This window comes from Nipponia nippon, unplaced genomic scaffold (genome assembly GCF_047370975.1).
Source record: "Nipponia nippon isolate SJK-2023a ecotype South Korea unplaced genomic scaffold, ASM4737097v1 scaffold_5, whole genome shotgun sequence".
NCBI lineage: Eukaryota > Metazoa > Chordata > Aves > Pelecaniformes > Threskiornithidae > Nipponia > Nipponia nippon.
In genome coordinates this window covers 12,896,559-12,918,203 of record NW_028262369.1, presented here as the reverse complement: position 1 = coordinate 12,918,203, position 21,645 = coordinate 12,896,559, and the positions used below count along the sequence as shown (strand labels likewise).

General features: G+C 49.7%; 1 protein-coding gene and 1 long non-coding RNA gene across 5 annotated transcripts in view; one reads left to right on the top strand and one right to left on the bottom strand.

Moving 5' to 3' along the window:
* Positions 1 to 2,950: 2,950 nt before the first annotated feature.
* ELFN1 (extracellular leucine rich repeat and fibronectin type III domain containing 1) overlaps positions 2,951 to 21,645 on the bottom strand; it is a 108,854-nt gene continuing 90,159 nt past the window's right edge. For all 4 annotated transcript variants that reach the window (XM_087732223.1, XM_087732222.1, XM_087732224.1 and 1 more), the window contains one exon: positions 2,951 to 6,477. In XM_087732223.1, the coding sequence (XP_087588349.1) occupies positions 3,647 to 6,037 (2,391 nt within the window). In that variant the 5' untranslated portion in view covers positions 6,038 to 6,477 and the 3' untranslated portion in view covers positions 2,951 to 3,646. The remainder of the gene's footprint in view (positions 6,478 to 21,645) is intronic.
* LOC148052042 (uncharacterized) lies at positions 13,019 to 17,033 on the top strand. Its single transcript, XR_015698642.1, has 3 exons — positions 13,019 to 13,083; positions 15,790 to 15,875; positions 16,804 to 17,033. It is a non-coding gene; the product is annotated as an uncharacterized LOC148052042 (long non-coding RNA).

Genomic DNA, 21,645 nt, shown 5'->3' with positions numbered 1-21,645 from the left:
AGGAGTCTGTAAAGCAGCTGTCTTTGGGGGCATGAAAGATGCTGTGGACAGAGCTCACCAGGCCCTGTGCAGAGGCAGCCCAGGAGGTCCATGCACGGGGTGGTGGCTTTGGGCACAGTGGGACTTCTTCCCTTTTCTTGCCTGGCTTTTTTCTCAGCTCATCATGTGGCATCTCATGCCAAGGGATGTGGACCACGGCTGCCAGGACTGCACCCTATCTTAGAGGGAGGGCAAGGAGGCTGGAGGGTGCTCAGCAGCATGGCCATTGCATCGTCACCCAAGGAGCCACCTGGAGCTCTCTGAGACCCACAGCGAGGCCCCACTGACTTAGGGGGGTACAGGGTGCTGCATGTGCAGGTACCTCCCTTGGAGGTACCTTGGAGGTGGAGGGGCCTAGATATTTTCTAGCCCTCCTTATCTCAAACTGCAGAGAGTTTGCATCTGGGAAGTGTTTAATTTAGAAAGGCCAGTGCTGCTGTATCACATTTCCTGTGTCAGTCTCTGTTGGTTTATGACCAGTGGAATCCTGGTGTGAAAACAGAATCAAGCTTTGATTTCATCTGCCCCTGCTGTTTTATGCCACTAACAACTTTGCATTTCTATAGTGGCTTTTATTCTAGGAGCTAAACGGGCTTCACAGACAGGCAATTAATTAATTGAGCCTCCCCAACCAGCCTACGCCCTCAATGCCACAAGAAAGCTTTTTGCAGAGGAGGAAACAGAGGCAGAGAGGAGCAAAATTGCTTGCCCCAGGTAAAGAGATGAACTCGCTGCTGACGTGCTGCTGCCTCCACAGCGAGGCATAATGCTCTGCTGGTTGTGCCATTGCTCCTGGCTGCTGTGGTCACGTTGTCATTTCCAAACTGGTGTGGGAACTGGTCTCATTGGGGGAGTGACCGAGGAAGGTCTTTCGGTATCTATCAGTGACTGCCATCGCTGGAGCATGTGAGCCCAAATTAACTCATTAACTGCCACCACCTTTGACCATCCCAGCCTCTTGGTGAGGAATCCCCTGAGACCATGAAACAGTGCCAGGATGCCCCACTACCATTTCCCCTATCCATCCTGGCTGACCAACTCCTGTTTCTCCAAGAGGCACTCAGGGTTTGCAAGGGAAGGTGCTTTCGGCTGAAGGGTTTGCTTTGGTCCAGCTGAGATTTGGGGAGGGACCCGCCATGATATCATGAAACAAGAGGGGGTGATCCTCAGCTCCCCTTTCCAGGTCCTGCTCACTGACTGGTGAGCAAGATGCGGCCCCAGGAAGCTGCATGCTGTGGGCAGGTTCTGGGGCACCTGGAGGAGGTGGAGGAATGTGCTTTTGCTCATGCAGAGTGAGTATGTTCCTGGGGAAATTGCCTGCCTTTTATTATGAAACCCTGCTAATGGTTTGTTGTCTACACAAATAACCATGGGGAATGAACTCATGCACTTCCCAGCCTGCTCCGTGTCTTCCTGGCTCAGCTCCTTTCTGAACAAACATAACCTTTGCAAGAATACCTGTCAAAATCACTTTGAAATATTGAAATAACAGGATGGGATATGGTTTGCTCCTGGGCCCTAGTGCTCATCTGTCAGGACTCAGGGTGTCCATCCAAAGAGACTTGTGAGCAGGATTCAAGGGAAAAACTCTGTCAAGCAGCAGGGCCCCGAAGGGCTGCATTTGGGGAGCTTAGCACCTCGCTGTGCTGGCTTGCTGGGCTCCCACATACTCACCAGGGGAGAAGAGCACCTCCCTGACTCTCGTGTGGCCCCTGCTTCTTGTCGGTCATGGGGTAAGACGTGGGGGCTTGCAACTCAGCTGGCACTAATAGGGGCAAAATTGTGTCCTTCAGCCACCAGCATGGCCTGGGATTGCCTTTATGGCCTCACTGCCTCCCTCCTCCTCCTCATCCCATGAGTAGGGCATCGTCTGTGAGTATTTTAGAGATGGGGCAAAAAGCTATTGAGTCTTGGGGAAAAAAAAAAAAAAAGCTATTGAGTCTTTCATTGGAAAGCAATGGTTGAAGCGCATGTGGCTGCTTGGGTGAACACGAGACATGAACACAGGGCCATCCCCTACCCTTCCAGTCTCAGAGTCTCAAGGGCTGTTCAGGGGCTCCCCAGGGTGTCCATCTCCAAAGCCACTCGTGAAATGAGAGTCAAACTGGCCCATGGGCAGTGCTAGGGCTGCAGGCAGGAGGTGCTGCACTCCTTGCCTGAGGCTGTGGCTGCGTTTGGGGTTATCCATGGGGGAGCTGCCAGATGTGCGGCGGTGGGAGTCCCAGGAGTGAGCGGCAGGATCCCTGGCCCAGGGCCTGTGCCTACTGTAATAGCTCTCAATATAAGCAAGCTGTAAATGCTTAGTGTCTTCTCCCTCAGCAAAAATGACCCCTCAATGATGTTCTTCTCTGCAGAGTGGCAAGAGGCTTTCTGCTCTAACTCATCACTGGCTCCCCATCTTGAAAGGTAAGTGGATAACCCACCCCTCAGTGTCTGGCCCCAAGGGCCACAGCTCTCCAGATATATGTCTGTTTAGGGGGAGAGACCAATACCTTTTAATTTGCAGGAGAAATCCCATTGCGTGGTGGCACCTGTTCAACCAAGAGCCCTTCACTTCTCATCCCCTTCTCTGTTCCTGGTGGTGATGGTCTCCCACCTGGAATAACGTGGGGGATTCTGCTTTTCTGGGTACGTGCCTTTTTTCTCAATTTACTTGGAAGTGATGAGAACTTGGACACAAACAATTGCTGGGAGAAATCAAAATCAAACACTTAGAAACCCAAACACTCCCCCCTCTCCAAAAAATATCCCATCAACCAACCAACCACCAACCAACCACCAAAAAATTCCTTCAAACCAAAATCCATCTCTTTCTCTAAAACCCGTGATGAAAACCTGGCACAAACAGGTGAATATAGATATATATAGATATATATATTTTAGTAGATGTAGTATTGTTTTTTTTTTTTCTCCTCTCTCTTTCTCATTATACAGCAAACATTGCAAATATAGAAATTTTCTCTGTACAATTAACGACTTCGGTTTACAATGCAATGTGTGGTAAAATCTCTCAGTGAGTGAAAATGTGAACGGGCCTTCAACCGGGTAAAAGTCTAAACTGGAAGACTCCGTTTGCAAAAACAGCCCAAAGGATGGATCTCCTTCTGGTCTCTTTTTGGTTTTTGTTGCTGTTTTTGTTGCTGTTGATTTTGGAAGGGAAGGAAGGAAGAACACAAACTGTTCACAAAGAATCCACAAAATCACGGAATAGGGACTCATGCAATGCAATATTGGGAAACGTCAGACCTCAGCTCTCTGCCCGCTCTTTCACTTTCTTTTAATATTCAATTTTTTTCTTTTTTCTTATTTTTTTTAAAAAAATCAAAATGAAACAAAACTTTTTTTTTTCACTCCACAGTTTGTTTGTTTTGTAAAGTTTGTATTCAAATTTGGTGCATGTCTCACCAATGTGAGGACATTTTAATATCTCACTTTATATATTATATAGAATATTTATAGATTTTCATAATTTGTTCTCTCTTTTATTTTTATTGATTCATTTTTTTTAATTTATTTTATTTTGTTTCAAAGACAGTCTGAATAAAAATAGCTGCTGCAGATTTCTTTTGGTCCAGTTAGTGTGTTAAGTCACGAGTTGTGTGAGGACTCAGGACTTTTGCTGGGCAGAGACGCCCTTCCAGTAGTCTAAGATGTCATGAAGATCCTCGTCTTTGGCAAACTGGACCTTTTTGCGTAGGGCATGGCCGGCTGCCATATATTCCTCCTCATCTTTGTGCCGCTTGCGGTTGAGTTTGAAGCGCTCCCAGATGCTGTGTGATGGTTTGCAGGTGTACTCTGGGCTGGAGGTGTAGCTCAGGTTGTGATATTGAGGCGAGAGCTGGGAATAGGCCAGGTCTCTGGGGCGAGGACGGGTCAGAGGCTCCAGGATGGAGGGCTTTCGCCCCACCATGCTGTCATGCTGCTCCCCTTGGTGCGAGCCAGGGTACGAGTGCCGGTGTTCACTGTATTGGCGGATCTTCTCCGCCTCTGCCCGCAGGATGGCCGCGGCGGGTGTCACAGTGAGGATGGTGTCAGTGGTGGGGGACGTCTTCTCGATGTATTTGGCTTCTGATTTGTGGCCTGATCCCTCAGAGCGGTAGGACCTAGGGCTCCGTATGGAGCCACTGGAAGAGGTGCTGGAGCGTTTGGGGGCCGCCTCCATGCTGTGGTGTCGCTGGAGAGGGTGATTGTAGCTTTCCTTGTAGACAGGGGAGAGGAATCCATGCTTGCTGGGAATCTGCTCTGATAAGAGCACCAGCTGAGGCTCCACCGTGGAGACTGCCCCTGATTTCACCCCTTGGAAGGAGGTGGACTCAGATTTCAAGGCATCGATGCAGTTGTTGATGATCTGGTTCACCTTGTCCACCTCCTTGGCAATGGTGGAGATCTCAGCCACAGAGCTCTGCGTGTCCGGTGGCAGGGACAGCTCGCAGTCTCGCCTCTCGGGCTGCTCACCCGTCCTTACCTCCATGTAGTTGCCCTTGGTGGCCTTGGGGGTCTCGCTGCTGTCAATCAGCTTGTACTGCTCGACCTCGCCAGCAGAAGGCAGGTAGGGGATGCGGGTCACCGTCTCCCCGCCCAGCATCTGTCCCTGAGACAGCTGGGTGATGCTAGTGGTCTCCATTTCTGGCCCATATTTCAGCTCAATGATGGTCTTCTTCATGCTGCCGGCAGCCTTTTTGTGCTTCTCCTCCTGCTGGCGCCTCTTCCGGAGACAGTAATACACAACGCCCAGGACAATCACCATGCCAAAGAGACAGCCCAGGATTGTCATGATATAATGAGTGGCAGTGGAAGGGGTGGGCACTGGCTCCTTGCGGTTGGGTCTGGTGGGTGTGATGGTGACGCAAGTGTGGTTGTACTTGGAGTATTGGTGGACAGAGACTACACAGTAGGTGTAATCTCTTTGTGCTACTAGGTTGCTCACGGTGATGTTCTCCTCCTTCTTCCTGAGCTTGGTGATCATGGAGGAGAAGCCGTTTTCAAACTGGGAGAGGATGTACATCTTGCTGAAGGGGTAGGGGATCTGCACGGTGAGGACAGCTGAGTTGTGGCTGAGGTGTTTCACTTGGATGTTGGGGCGCACCTCTGTTTCGCTGATGGGTGTGAAGAGGGAGAACTGTGGGGTCGTCCCGTCGCCGGAGGAGCACTCCTCCTCAGAGCAGGGGCTTTCGGAGGGTGCCGTGGTCACCTGGTATCTGGGAGGGATAAAACGAGGGATCACAGTGTAGGAGCCACCGGTGCAAAGGGAAGAGAGCATGCTCAGAGCATTGCGGTAGCCAGTCCGGCCTTGGCCTAACAGGTAGTAGCCCGTGTAGTCGGGTGGGGAGTCGCACTGCATCCGGTCATACGTGCGTGTCATGTTGGTGAAAGCCTCCAGCCATTGCAGGAAGCCAAGGAGCTCACAGGAGCAGTAAAAGGGGTTACTGTAGAGTTCACAGACAGAGAGCTTGTTTAGGCCCCGAAAAGTGTTGCTGTCGAGTCTCTGGATCCTGTTCATGGACAGGTCAATGTTCACTATGTTGGGGCACTCCCAGAAGGCATTGGGGGTGACAGACTCGATGAGGTTGGCCTGGAGATAGAGGTACTCCAGCTTCCCCAGGCCCCGGAGGATGCCCTCGGTGAGGTTCCTCAGTCGGTTGTAACCCAGCTGCAGCACCTGGAGGTTGAACTGTCCTGAAAAGGCACCATCCTCGATATAGGAGATCTCGTTCTTTGTCAGGTTGAGGTATGTCAGGTTGCCGAAGCGGCTGAGCGAGGCGTACTGCACGCTCTTGATCTTGTTGTCGTTCAGCCGCAAGTCCACAATGGTGCTGTTGATTTGCTGGGGGATGGACTCGTAGGGGGGCTGGTTTTGGCTGCAGATGGCCAACCAGACAAAGCCCTTGTCCCCCTCAATGAGCCAGCAGTCTGCCTGCACCCCACCGGTGTGCAGGAGAGAGACGGCGGCCACGCACATACAGAGGGCTGACGTCACGGCCCACCGGCGACCTGCCATCTGGAAGGGCGGTGCGGAGAAGGGGTTCCTGGTCTGCCAGAAGCCGGGAGCGGGATGGGGGCCAGGAAGACGTGGGCTAGTGCTTCTTCGGCATCTTCGCTCGCATCTCCCTTCTCCTCATGGCTTGGAGACAGGGGGGAAGCATCTGTGGAGAAAGCGGACCTTGGCGCCTGCAGTACTCGGCAGCCACCAACCGGGGGCTACTACCAAGGCCTGGGTGGCTGAGGCTGGTCCCACATCACCAGGTCTCTGGCATCTCAGGGAGGGAGTCATGAAGTTAGGTGCCTGTGCGGAGGAGTCCCTCTGGCTTAGAGACAAGCCTTCCTCTCACTTTTTACAGTACATCTCCTAGTTTTCTTTTTGCTGCCCATCGTGACACTGGTCCCCATCTCCATGTGCCTCCGTGGATCTGGCTGTCCCCGATCGGTCCCTCGGCTCACCTGCTCAAAACAAAATACAAGCACAAACTAAATACAAAGGAAAGACAGTTAGCATTCAGAGGTGTTGGAAATGCCTCCAACTATCCTCTTAATGTTAGGCACTTGCCTTCTAACTCTGGCTACCACCTTTCAAGGAGCCTTTGGTTTATTTGGGCACTGCCGCCAGCGGCATTTGGCAGCACGAGGGAAGGTGGTCACTGACGATGGAGGTCACCCTCCTTTGAGCGCATTGTCCAGCATCACGTTATAGGCAGGGGAGAGACCAATGCACATCCAGGGCACCGTTTGTCTGACCTATTTAGGTGTCTACCTTAGGAGGAGAGGAGTGATGCCCCAGAAGTGTCTGTTCCTCTCCACTGAGAGCAGATGAAGTCTAGACAACTCGCTCTGATGTAGATTTGATGCTGCAGCGTTTTGCTGAGGGGAATCCTAACTGTCTCACATGCTGATGTGCGCAGCAGCGGTGCCCACAGAGGGGGATGCTGACTGGGGACACCGTGTCTCTCTGACTGCATTGCTGCGTAGCATTTAGGATAAAGCCCAGCATCAAGAGCCTGTCTTGTTTCTGGGAACCTGAGCAGTAGTTTCAGGGCACTCTGACTACAAAACATGCTAGCGTGATTGTCCAACATCCAATGTCCTTGTCTGTGGTTGAGGCTTGCTGCCTGTCTCCAAGACTCCTCTCTCCCTTCTGGGTGAAATGATGCAAAGGTGAGGAAGACCATCAACCGTTCAGTGGCATTAGAAGAATATTTGCAGAAGATGGGACAAGATCTTCCCTCCTCATCCAGAAACAGATGTTTGAAGACCAGGAAGAGTCTTCACTAGACACAAACCAACAGGGAAAGAAACCTGTGGGACTGCCAGCAGCCTCACTTCCCACAGAAGAGCTCTCATTCCTGGCATACATTTTCCATTCTTTTCTCCTGCGTTTTTGACTAAACATAAATATCCATGGACAGCACTTCTACTTCCTTTTGTAACTTCTTAGGGAAACAGGAAAGCAAAAGTGGAGAAAAGGGAACTGCATGAACATCAGCATCTCCTGGATCATGCTTTTCCACAAGATGTTGAAAATATCATCTGTGGACATCTCTACTGCCAAACAGCTCTCTGGGCTAGTAGGATAGATGCAGTGAGGTGTTGTGGCAGAGACAGAGGTGCTGTCCCTTCCCTGGGAGAAAACATCATGACCTATCTAGAAAAATCCTTCTTGGGACTTTTGTTGGGAATGGGAGCTCTGGTTGTCTCCCTTGTCCCAGGGCAGACCGTAGGAGGCAGGGAAGATACCACCAGCACTCATTGAAAACATAGCTGGTAGGAACTGGAGGTTTCTTGGGCATCCATGAAGGAGAGAGGGGCACATCTTACATCTAAATTGTCTTTCATTGGATCTGCAAAATAGTATAAATCCAGAAATTGGTTTCCAAACCGTTTCCCAGTGCCCAGGCAGTGAAGGGACTGTGCTGGGTGCTGCACGCCTGAAAATTGTGTGAGACTGATTTTGAAGGGGCCTTTAGAGGCAGATGATATACCCTTGCCCTTGTCCTGAAGAAACCAGGTTCTTTTCCACTCGTGATAGCAGGCAATGAGGCAGACTATGTTTCACTGCAGAGATCCCTGTTAACCATTCACAGTTTATACCTCAGTAAACAGGCCAGTAATAATAAGCAGTAAAACAGTTTATTTGTTCTTTCTGTATTGTGAACAATGAGTCTATTCCCTGGTGTCACAGTTGGGCTTCCATTACATGAATAACAAGATCTGCTCTCGCGTTAGATCTCTGCACATGAGACTCTTTGGCCACCTAGTCCTCCAGCAGACTCCCCTCCAGCTGCTAGGGGGAGGTGAGGCTGTAGAGGAAACCAACAGCCAGACACCCACTGCCCCCACCGAGGGCAGGGTGTGCAGAGTACACCCTTCTTGAGGACTGTACTGTTTGTGGCAGGTGTGCAGGCGTGTGTCGGTGAGAAGTACTGGCCCTCAGATGATGCTTCTATGGGGCCCTGCCTGGGTACTTGCAGGTCTCTCTGTCTCCCCAGTGCCTGGTGCTGTCCTATCCCAGCTACATTCGGAAGAAAGCTCAACAGCACGAGGTTTTCAAAAGTTTACTAGGAATGGGTTTCTGGGTGGAGGAGATGCTGAGGGCAAGGCAGCTGAATCTCAGGTCTCCTCCTTCCTGGGGTTAGAAACCTGGACTTTAGCATGCTTTCACCTTGCTGTTACAGCTGAAGCCCTTATATCACTGCAGTGATACTGATATTGTGGGTAACCCCATTTGGGGGAATAGCACCCGCCGCGCTGGCAGGAGCACATTTGCAAGGATGTGCTGTCCCTTCCCTGGGATGCTTTGCCAGGACCTGGCAGCCCATTTTGCCGTAGCTGAGTCCTTGGAGCCAGCGAGGAAGGGCTGTGCTCCCTGGGGCACTGCAGGTGAGTGCCCCCCCTTACCGTCCCCAGCAGATGGGGAGGCACAGGCTGTAGTGACAGGCCAAGAGCCGTCTGCTGCTACATCCCTCCCAGCAATGGGCAACTCAATTAACCTCTCTGCGCTCCAGTCCCCTCTCTGGTACCATGAGATAATGATAGTGCTTCATGGGGCTGTGGGAGACTGAAGGAAAGCACCCCGTGCTCCTCTTGTTGGGATGAAAATCCCAGCAGATGTGTTGTGCTGCAGGTAGAGAACTTCGCTGCCTCTGGTTGCAAGCAGGGCTCTAGACGTGCCCGCTCTCCTCTGCCACAGCCTGGTCTCCAGTTCCTCAGCTTGCCTCCCAATGGGGGTGCATGTTGTCCCTAAGGGTGTGAGAAAAGGACAGCAATGGGTAGTCCTGGCCTGCAGGACCGTTAGCAATGGGTTTCCCCAGTTGTCCAACTGGGATGGCATGGAAGGTGCTTTCCTTGCCTGCTGCCCCGCAGTGCTTGCCCTTGGTATGAGCATCTCCCTGCCCTCCTCCATGGGCTTGTGCATTACAGGGACCTCCTGCAGGCAGGGGAAGCCCTGCCAAATTGAGGCAGCACAGGCAGCAGGGAGTGATGCATCCTGGCATATTCTCTTTAGCGAGCACTTATTCTATCTCCTCTAACTCCTGTTTTGACCCAACCATCCTCTCTGGGCAAGCTTGTATTTGGGATTGCTCTGCAGAGCCAAACTAGCTTTTTTTTTTTTCAGAGGAAGGTTTCTTGTCACTCCTCCCTGGGGAGACTGTGGGCTGCAGCCTGTGTCAGAGGGCATCAGCTAGTGGAGCAGGACCATGCTGTGAGCAAAGAGCAGAGACAGACCCTCCATGGACCTTGCCAGGCTGATCCCCTATAGCCTTCTCATCACCTGTGTGCCTCCCTCATCTAATTGGAGGTGTCGGGGGTGAAGAAGAGCAATGGTAAATGACTCAAACACATTCAATAAGGCTCCTGCTGTGTGTTTTCTCTTCTTTCCTGTACGTTGCCTATCAGACAAGTCCTTCCCAACAACAGAAAGGAGAAAATGCATTTTATCAGCAGCCTGAGTTTAATTTCAGCTCATTAAAGCAAGCAATTTGCTGGTTTATTTGCTTTGCAAAGTGTGAATAAAATGACAGCATTAAGGAGATGTAAGAAAGGAAAGAGGGGCTAATCTCCCTTTTTATTAGATTGCCAGGACATGACTGGGGACTGGAGGAGTGGGTCTTGTTGCTTTGCACAGAAGGGATAATTGTTCTTGTTGGCTTCTGAAAGCCTCCTTCCCAGCATCATGCCGACGCGGGTGCGTGTGGGTGTGCGTCTGAGTGTGTGCGCTGCGACATCAGCCAAGCACTGAGCATCCCACGAGGCAGGACGGGAGCAGGGGCACTCGCAGTGGTTCCCAACTCACCTCCCTGTCACAGCAGATAACACACATCTAGGAAGTTTCTTCTTCTTCCCTTTTCTACCTTTTACCTCCCCTCTAATCTCCCTTTTCTGTTCATTTCTGCTTCTGAAATCCTGGGCTTGATTCTTGCAGGCTAGAAATAGAGCAGCTGGTCGGCCAAGGAGCCTTTGCTGTCCTTGACCTCCTGCAGCTGGGACGTGGCTCTGGAGAGCAGGAGAGAGACCCCCCTGCCTCTTCCCCACAGACTGGACAAAAATTAGTAAGAAAAGCTAGTGTTTTAACCCTCCTGCCTGCCTGATTTGTATTTGCCCATCTGTCTTGGTTTTATTCTCCTGGTAACCCAACTGCACACCACTTTTCCCAGTTCTTTGACCCTCCACAGAGCTGCCTGGGAAAACCTGGGAACAAACCACCTACAACTCTAATGTGAAAAACAACCGGGAAAGTGGAGATTTGGGGTTCTCCTTCACTGATTGAGAAATAAACAAAGGAGAGAAATTAAGACAGTGTGGAATAACAATAGAAATTATTTGAAATTATGAATTTAATCTCAGTCAGAGATATCTTGAACCGTGGCACCATGCTGACAATGACAACATGCCACATCCATTGGGAGGCCATGGCACCCACCCAGTACCTTGCAGGAAACATCATTCCTGCACAGAGTTACCTGTGCACTGCAGACACTGTTGTATTTTCCTTTCCTTCTGCTTTCAGAAGGCAGCATGGTTTGACCAGCTGAGAAGATGCCGGGCTTATGTGGCTTACAGAGGCCAGCAAAGGGTCAATGACAACTCCCTCACTCCTTGCTGCTCCTATGCATTGCCTCTGATCTCCAGCATCCCTACTGGAGCCCAGGTCTGTGCTTCGCCCTGCTAATCCTCAACCCTGACCTGCGACATCCTCCCCTCCTACCTGTCCCTGCTTCTCCAGCCCTGGTCCCCACCAACAACCCAGTGGCAAAGAGGGACTGCTGTGATTTTGTGATGTCCATGAGGATGCAGCCTGCACTGGATAAGCAGCAGCAACCAAAAGCAAGGGAGGTGGAAAAGAAAAGGTAAAGCTGGGGCTCCAAAAACCAGTGCAGGCCAGCTGGTAAGTTTTTGCTTCTATCTATCTCCCAACTAATGGCATCTCAGTATATTAAACCAGAGCAGCAGCTGCAAGGAAGCAAACAAAGCAGCTGTGGGGGCTGGGTAGGTAAAGGGAGAGTGAGTTGGGCAGCACATATAATAATGTGCTGTCCTGGCACTCAATTCCTAATTTTGTTATTCTACTGAATGAGTTATTTCAAACTGTGGATTAGATTTACTGAGTGAAGGCAAGGAGCCAGATTAACAAGCGCGCGCGTGTGTGTGCGTGCGTATACACGCATACACACAACAGTGCTCCTCTCCTTGGCATTTTTGCATCTCCGTAACGTCATTGTCCCTAGCTGCTCCATCTCCAGCTGGCCGTGTTTCAGCTTCTCTTAGACCCTCTTTCACAGCCGCTCGGGCCATTTTATCAGTAAATGAAGGAGCCCCACTACAAAGAGAGCCATAGCGAAACAGAAGCGATACATTACAAACAATAAATGTTTAGTCACCCAAAGAGGTGGGGAGGGAAAATTCGGCTAACAGGCACCAAATTTTAAAATGAACCTTCGCGCTTCATTATGCATAAAATAATCCGAGGAGGCAGCTCCAAGATGTCAGAGAAAACACTTGTTAGTGATGAAGTCTCCCCTAAATGGCTTGACGTCCATCCTGTATATGTCAGGTGGGGAAAGGAGGCTTCCAGGCAGGTTCTTCTGCTCATTCGTATTCCTGGTGTTTGCTGCATGCCTCCTGCCAGGTGATGTTGGTCAGAATCACAACCACGCTGAATAATAAAGATGCCCAGGCCTGTAAAATTCAAGTTCATTTTATATCCAGAGGTCCTGGTACTAATATTGCCTCCACAGACAGGGTTTAGGCAGCATTTTGTGCATCCCAACCTTATTCCCAAATGCCTTACAGTGTTAGATAATAGAGTTCTCCACTCAATTCAACTCTCTCTCCTGCTATTATTTATTATTTAAGAAAAATAGGCAAGGGAGAAGAGATATATTTTCCACTGAGGTTTGAAGAGAGATGAAGAAGGAATGAAGCAGAGAGGTAAAGGGGGGCTGAGAGAGAAGTGCCCAGCACTGCATACAGGATAGCTTTTACTGAGACCTTGGGAGGCCACAGACTAGACGACAAGTAGCCAGGTGGGAGGGATGGGGAAGAGATCACTTTTCTGGGATAGGCTGGAAGAAACAAACAGAAATTACACACTTGGTTTCTATACAGGGGCATTACTACTACCAGTATATCAACACTCATGGGCTCTATATGGTGGTAGGGTCAATGTTTCTCTCCTTGGATTGTTGCTATCAAGGGGAATACAAGTCAATAGAGATCAAGACGCTGATGGCTCTTCAGTGTTCACAGACTCTCTGGCTGCTGGATCATTTTGCAGTCTCTTTGCAGGAGGCATGGGACACTTTCTGCAGACCAGTGGCCGAATGAATGTCAATCTGAGGTGCCTGAAATGCATCTGGTTGTCAAGGCCCCGAAAACACTAATGACTCTGATCAGCCTCACCTGGGGCCTCCACCCACACCCTCTGCCCATGGGCTCAGGAGCTCCATATAAGCTCAGCCCTGGGCCTCAAGTTCTCTCCTGAGCTCTGCTGTTGGTGCCTGTCTCCAGTTCTGCTTGTGGTTTTGCCTTCAGGATAGACCTCAGGCCTGCATGGTAGGTGGCTTATCTCCTAGCTGGACCCCTCAGACATGTGCTGCAACTTGTGTCCAGTGCTACCCCTGGTCCCGTCTCCTTTTGCTCCCAACTGGACTCCTTGGATGGACCCTGGATATCTTTCATCTCTTGTCTTGTCTGGGAGTGTCAATGGACCCTATTGCCAGCACCTTGCCTGTGGTGTTCATGTGCTGGGAGATACCACCCTGGGTGGGGAGGGAACCCCCTGTGCTGGGGTCACCCCTGGCTCCTGCCTTGGCTTCCCTTTGAACAGCCAACCCTTGTTGCTGCCTGACATGGATTGCCATAGGAGACAGCTTGCTGTGCAGCTGGCTGCATGGGGAATTCTCCAGTAAAATGTTCTTCTGGTGTAAAATGCACTTTCTGCAAAATGAAACCTTTGGCTGAAAAGCTATGATCTTTCTTGGAAGTTGAGATTCAGGCCAATTTAGCTATAAACTTGTGAGTGCTGCAGTGTCTGATGGGAGCTTTAGTTTAAAGCTATTGTGCCTCCACCAGCTAGGCTGAGGCCAGTGCTACAGTCTGGGAATGGCCAGAAGAAACCTGTTTGCACAAACACTTTTAAGAACCTTTTTGTTCTATGGCAAAATAAATTCTGGGTTAAAATAACAATATTTTCAAGACAGGTTAGCTCTTGGGATTTCAGGAAATACAGATATTCTGCTTTTTGTTCAGCTGTAGTCTGAAGTCATTTACATCCATCTCATGCTGCTTAGCTTCCAGGGTCTTTTGAGATGACAGCCCTATCACACACTGCTGTGGGCCACTGAGCAAAATTCTCTGCTGAGTTTAAGTAAATGCATAAATGATCTTCCTGGTGAACAACCTCTTAAGCCCAGCTGGGTTACCTGTGCATTAAATCAGCCTTCTGAAATATCAGCATGGGCAGATATGAAATGTCAGCTCCAGCCCATGACAGTGCAGTTGAGCCCTCAAAGAGCTAAGGAGTGCAATTAGAGGGGCAGAGTTAGAGGAAGGTGAAGAGCAAAAAGATTTCAGGGGATGTAGAGAACTAAGAGCTCTGATCAGGTACAACAGTAGTAATAAGAAAAGTCTGTTTCCATGGGAGAAAGCCTCTCTAGTATTTACTTGATGGGGTTCTTCCTTAGAAATAATCAGCCTGAATCACAGCTCCATTATGGGATGGTTATGCTGATGGGGGAAAGTAGAGGTCTGGTGTGGAAGCAGGACTCCTGTCCCATCCCTGTAAATAGTGCTGAAGATCAAAGCTTGTTTTTCCAGCACTGATACAATGGAGGGAGCCAGCCAGCCCTGTGCTGTGAAGTGAAACCACTGGTGTTCCTCAGCACTGACCATCTGAACTGTGTCTTGTCTCTGCTGCACTGTCATCCTCCCTCAGATCTTTGCTGCTATTCAGAAGAGGATTTTACTGCTTCCATTCACTGATTTTTGCAGGAGGCCCACATAACCCTTTGCATCCCAGACAGGAAAAAACTGCTTTTATACAGGATGAAATCTGGTGGTGGATCCATGAAAGGGTTAGCTTTGTTAGAAATTACTTTCAGAGGCAAAAATGTTTTGTTTACTCTGATTTTTTTATGGTCATATTTTCAAAAGGACTCTTCCCTCTCTGTCCCACTCTTGCACTGTGAAGGGGTCTCAAGCCAGAAAGTATGGGTTTCTGGCCAGTGCCTACCTCAGTCGTGCTTTCTAGGTGGACTGTACTGCTGAGTGTTGAGAGATGGACAAGAAAATATACAGCACATGTAGGACTTCATGGTAATGGTCTGCTGTGATCTCTGGGTAGGCAAAAAGGAATTCATCTTTTCATCAGCAAGTGTCCTGCACACTGGAATTGCTATGGCTATGCTGTAGGCAAACACCTCTGCTAACCTCTTACTGACTTGTTCACCTTTGAAGTTGGTCCTGCTTCTCTGGTTGGAAAAGACTTCCAGATGTCTCTTCCACTCTTCCAACCTAAATTATTTTGTGATTTTAATGATCTAGCTCTTGTTCTCTGGAGCCAAGGAGCCCAGCTTAAGGCTGAACCCTCTGGCTGTCCACTTTCTAAAGGGGGTTTCTGCCCAGATATAGCAATATCTAGCAAGCCCCAGTGCCCTACAGTCCTAATTTTAGCTCAGTGCTGCAGGCTGGCTTCCTCTCATGGGCCAGGAGAAGGTTAATGATCATCTGGGCAGCTCTCCAAAAGCCATCTAATGTTTATTCAGGATAACAGCATTGCAGAGGAAACCAAGCATGACCACCTTCCATGCACAGCTTACCCAGCATGGTCCCACACTGGCACACAGCTCTGCTGGAGGAGCTCAGATGTGTCAGCTCTTGGAGGAGGGACCCTCTTCTCCTTCCCTAGGTCAAGACAGGTCCTCTGCAACATTTCCAACCCTGCCTATGTCCTGACCTCTTAACCCAAACAGATGCCGTGTTTCTAGAGAAAAACACTTTAACAGGCTGTGGGTCTGTTGTTTCAGCAGGGGAAATATGCACTCACCCTTCCCGATAAAATTTTATAGGACACTCCTCATGGGCCAAATACCCATGCCACAAGCACCTTAGTTTGGCCCCCATGAAGGGAGGATGCTCAGCCCTGCTGTACCCTCTGGCAGAAGGCAGAGCCCATAAGATGGTTGTGGGTGTTTATTCACCTCAGCTGCTGTTTAACAGCTTAATTTCAGTCATGAACTTACAGCCTTTTCCTTCCACCAGCACAGCCCCTGAAGTTATTCTGCCATGCCTCTGACAACATGAATGGACATGCAATGGACCCAAGGATACCCCACACCCATAGGGAGGTGAGTACACTGCTTACTTGGGCCTACCCTTGGGCCCCTCAGGGCTCCGTGAAGGGTTTGGTTACGAGCCATAAAGCCTGAAGGCCTGGGATGCGCTGTGCTGAGGGAATGGCTCTCCTCCAGTAACAAGCACTCACAGACATACATGGCCAGCAGCAGAGCTCTTGTCGCTTCCCTTAGGGTGCAGAAAAAATTGTACAGATAGCAAAAAGTGTTTTCTGAGGGAGCCCTGAGATACTGGTACTGACTTCACCGTTACAGTCCCAAAATAGCTGGTACTTGCTGCTTCTCAGGCACACTCTGAGGGGCACTGTGAGAACATCCCTTTGGTAGGGTCTCTGGGGATGTGCTTCCTCCTACCCGAAATGGTGCGGGGGAGATGGCTGGGCAGTTAGATGGTCATATTCTTGTGGAGCTGATATTAATGTCTCATTTGATTGTGTTTACAGCATGGTTAATGTGACTCCTAGATTCCTGAGCAGGTATCTTTATCCTGTTAAATCTAAACAGAACAAAGATATGGCTCCACTGTGGGCCTGGCCGGTTAAAATCTGTGCCAGTGATTTTTCTCAAGGCCAGCTGATTTCCCACTGAAGCATACTTGTGCACTTGTGGGAATAAGCAAAGCCCATATTTTCCCATAGAGGATGCTCAGCCACAGATGTGAGGGACCATTTGGTCTCCTCTATGGTGTCAGCAAGCCTAAAACCCAACGAAATGGTTTTCTGCCCAAAAAATGTGTGGGTGGAAGCAGAGAAGCTTGGAAAAATGGGTCATGTACGTGCCAGGGTCCATACAAAAGAAACCGGTTTTGTCTGACACATGGTTAACGCCAAACTGCTGGGGGAAAAGCAGCAGTAGCAGCTATTGGTGCACTAGCATGGGCTTGTGGCACATGAAAGTCCTTAACATCCTATCTACTCCTCAGCAGGGTCTGTGGCCACCCTTGGGGCTGCTGTATTTCCCTGCTCATCCAGAGACCTCCAAAAGATGTGGAGAGTGGAAAGAAAAACTTTGAAGTCCAAGACAATAGAAGCAGGGAGCTATGCCAGGATTTGGATTGCCTGTCCTTTTCATAAACATTTCATGTGGAGGTTACCCAAGTTGAAAAAGCAAGTGAACCCAGAACACCCACCCTCTCTGGAGGAATGGAGTTTATCGTTAATAATCTACTGTTAAAAGGGTAACATCTGTTTTGGACAAACTGTAATGAGATTTAAACCCCAGGTGGAGGGAGGACTTCACAGTAATAAATGACTTTCTGTATGTCTAAATAGTTTTAATTTTTTTTCTGGCAGAAATAGCTGCTTTTCACCTCAGGCTTCTTTTTGCCAGCTCTTTTTGTTTAATGATTGCTATTAATTTCCAGGGTGGCAGATGGATTCTAGCCTGGTGTAGTCTGAAATGAGGAAAAACAGACCATGAAGGTGTGAGCTTGCTGTGAATGTGTGCACAGGTGTTGTGGTTTAACCCCAGTTAGTAACCAAGCACCACACAGCTGCTTGGTCACACCACCTCCCTCCTGGTGGGATGGGGGAGAGAATTGGAAGGGAAAAAGCAAGAAAACTTTTGGGTTGAGATAAGAACATTTTAATGACTGAAATAAAATAATAATAAATTGTAATGAAAATAACCTAGGAAAAAGCAACTGTTTACCACTTGCTGACTGATGCCCAGCCAGTCCCTGAGCAGTGATTGCTGCCCCCTGGCCAACTCCCCCCAGTTTATATACCGAGTATGTCATATGGTATGGAATAGCCCTTTGGACAGTTTGGGCCAGCTATCCTGGCTATGCTCCCTTCCAGCTTCTTGTGCACCCCTTCACTAGCAGAGCATGGGAAGCTGAAAAGTCCTTGACTTAGTATAAGCACTGCTTAGCAACAACTAAAGCATCAGTGTGTTATCACATTATTCTCATGCTAAATCCAAAACACAGCACTATACCAGCTACTAGGAGGAAAATTAACTGTATCCCAGCCAAAACCAGGACAACAGGTCACATGTGTGCTGGTGGGATGCCACGTGTGGGTGTTTGCTTTCCAGGGGAATTAATGCTTCTTGATAGCTGCTCCCTGTCCCTGGGATGGTTGAGCATTTCTCCTTCAGGTAGGAAGGAGAATTAACTTTCCTGGTCACTGCTAGTAGCTCTGCCTGTTTAGACCTTGATTCAGCAAAGCTGCTGATTTCAGCAAGGCTTTGGGAGGAATTCAAACCAGCACTTAAGTGTTTTGCTAAATCCAAGCTGAAGTGAGCTGGAGAGCAGCATGTGGTCCCCAGAACATGGGAAGTAACTCCCTGCCCTGTCTGGGCAATGCCTGTGGCTGGGTGCTGCCAGGCGATGGGGATTCCTCCTTGGGCATGAAACATAGATGTTTTTCCGGGCTTTTCCTGTGTTGTTGTGATTTTTTTTTTTTTTAATAAATGCTCTGAGCAGGCAATCCTTCTCCATCCTCTGGCTGTGGAGACAAGTGGCTGCTGCTGAACCCAGAAGCTGCAAGCTCCTAGTGGCCAAAGGGGGACTTTATCCTCTCTGCTGCCACCTCCTCCTGAAGGAGAAGCCCACTGAACAGGTAATCCCAATTAGTGCTACAGTGTGCTGGGGTGCCCTCCTTTCTCTTTCCCCTACTGTGGAGCATCTCTGGACTCGGTTCAGGATGTGGGTGTGCAGGATCCATGGGTGGCCAGGTGAGAAGCTGGGTCCAGGAAATGAGGCTGATGATGGACCACCACATGGCAGCACCCTGCGGCGAGGTAGCTGCCCCAAGACAAGAGTGTGGCAGAGGACAGGGGAAGGAGGGAGGGGTTTTGTTGCCTGGGACCAGGTCAACCCTGGGGATGGAGGAAAGGGGGTAGAGATAGAAAGTGCAACATCTCAGGTGATGCAGATAATCTCCTTTAATCTCCTGCTCAAAATAACCCAAAGTCAAGTAAAGGAGGGATTATATGGCCTAAGCCACTGTTATTGCCAGGGTGTAACAGACTTAGGTTGCATCTGAAAGGCTGCCAAGGAGGAAGAGGAGTTGCAGCGAATACTGGCCTGCTGGATATGCTTCCCCAGCTAGGGTGGCTGGGTGGGCTGGGGACCCTCCTGGGGTAGCCCAAGGAGAGTGAGGGGCTGCAGGGTGGGCAGTTGCCGGCAGACTCAGGGAGCTTGTGCAGGGACCCAGTCCCAGGGGAGAGACTGTCTTGGATGCCCACCCATCACCTTGGCATTACCAATGGGTTTATTCTTAGTGCAGGATCCAAAGTGCTTTATAGCTATTAATTATCCTAATGGGGAAGCAGTGACTATCAAACCCATTTTACAGATGAGAAACTGAGCTCCTGGGAAGGTAAATGACACAACAGGTGCTGGGGCAGGGCTAGAGTGAGGTGGTCAGACCCTGCCCTCCCAGCTCCCTCCAATTTTAATGGGCCTTTTCTTACATCCTCTTGGATGCGTGTTCACGGCAGTCATGAGGCACCGGTAGGCTGAAGGCATCTCCTACCCTTTGCCAAAAAGCCACACCAAGGTTCAGCTGCTGTGCTGCTGCCAGAGAAAACTGAATTGCAGAGCCCTATTCATCAGCTCCTGGCGATGCCTATGAGATAGCGGCAGCACAGACACAGTGTGAAGTGGGATTGCAATAGGGAGGGAGCAGAGCATGTTCATTTTAATGAGCTTGTCCCTGCCTAAAGGAGAGAGAAAGCGAGAGGCCAACCTGGTTTAATAAACTCTAGCATGCGGATTTAATCAGATGGATCATTGTTCCCCTGCACAGGGATGAATATATTAAAAAAAATGATTCAAACTTTTCCCCTTTGTTTTTCATTTGTATTATGTGCTATGGTGTGATAAAACATCCTGAGGCCAACTTGCAAGGCAATAAAAGCGACAGTGAAGGAGAGGAAGGCGCTGATCTGTGTGAGTGAGCCCAAGCACTGTGGGCAGGGAGGCTGCTGGTGGGCAGGGCTTGAAGTGAGGGGCTGCAGCATCCTCAGCCCCACACCAAACCCCTAGGGAAGATGTGGTTATGGGGTCTGACCTGCTTGTCAGCTCCTTTTCAGGCCTCCAGCCCCAACTGCAGTAAGGTTGTGATCTGAGATGACTAATAGGAGTTTAAGTTCAGTGCTAAAAGCTGTCCCTGGCTGGTCAAGCTTGAGACTGCCATCTCACTACAGAAATGTCTGTGTACAAGCATATCCCCATGCTCCTGCCTCAGGAGGGAAAGAGGGACTCACCCATTCTCCCAGTTTCTGCAGGAACACCAGCTAGGCTGATGGGCTGGTGGTGTTTTGCGGTTAGATGGTGCTTGTCTTCAAGGGAATGGTGCAACAGGATAAGGTTTCTTCTGGACTCTCCTCTCCTCCTTACCAGGAGTCACTTCATCACTGCCTCTTCATTGCACCATCTGCCAGGCAGCTAGGAGTGGGGTCCTGGGTGCTGCTTATTAATTCACAGAAACTAAATGGCTCTGGTTGCAAAGCTGCAAACTGCGGCGTGCGCAGCAGGAAGGAGAGGGCTGTATTATAGGAGGTAGCGGGGCCCTGCCGCTGCTCACTGGCTGAAGGCCACATCCTTGGGGACAGCAGGCATCGCAATGAGGCATGGGAAGATCTCAGTCCAGCACAGCAAGGAGCAAAATGGGTCTGCAGGCAGCATTGGTAGGATTGTATTGGTGTGTACCTCGGTAGTGCATGGCTCTGGGCTTGCAAGTCTCTTGCTACATGGGTGTGAATAAAGCCAGCTTAGGCAAAACAGTCTTTTGTACTAAGTCCTGGACAGACTATTTGGAGCTGGGGCCAAGGACAGACTTTAGGGGCCTCCAAGCTGCCTCCATGGAATTCACCTCCTTTGCCCTGCCCAAGCTCACCACCTTCAGCTCAGACACAGGTTTAATAACCTCCAGCCCTTGCTTTGCTCACTCTTTCCTGGCCCATCAGGCTGTGTGCCACCCTGAGACATGAGGAATCGGCTCTCCAAGGCTGGCACAGGGCACCTGGCTGGATTTTAATCACTCTCCTTAATATTAAAGCCAGAGCTGTCCAGCTGCACTGGTGTATGGAGAGACAGCCTTCAGGAGGAGAGGCAGCCTCTCTGGCAAGTTACAGATGGACATTTGGCTGAAGGCAGCCTGGAGGCATTTTTGGCAGGGGGCTGCAGGCTCCCCTACCACGGAGCAAGGCTGTGCCTGACAGTTTGCAGCCCAGCCCAGCCCACCCCTAGTAAATTGTGTCATTGACCCATTCAATGAAAAGTCACTTATGGCCACTTGGTGTTAAATATCACAAACTTTTGCTTCTAACACACCCCCGTGCTACTGCTTCATTACTTTATCCATTACTGTTCATGAACACTAATAAATAATCCTATTTTCATTCCTACCATTGTTTAGGTGGTCATTAATTGTGGTTTATATGCTGTCTTTGTGTATTTGTGTACGATAGCTTCTTCATGATTCTTTGATTAACTGTGATTGATTGTGTATTTTAAAATCAATTAAAAGTTTCAACACTGAAAGGTAGAGTATTTAGCAGTAATGCTCCGAGACATTGCCATTTATAATGGAGCTATTATAGTACTGGGATCCATTAGTGTGGCACGCTGTGATCTTTATTTTCCAGATCTATGCAAATACATAGGTGTGAGTGTGCGTACGTGTCTCTTTTGTGTGAGTTATATAACTGGAAGAGGGTGTATGGTACGGGAAAGAGCGTCAGCTTCTCGCAGGGTTGCTGGACCACATAGGGCAGGTTCGCTTTTGTGGATGGCCAGGTATCACCCACTCCC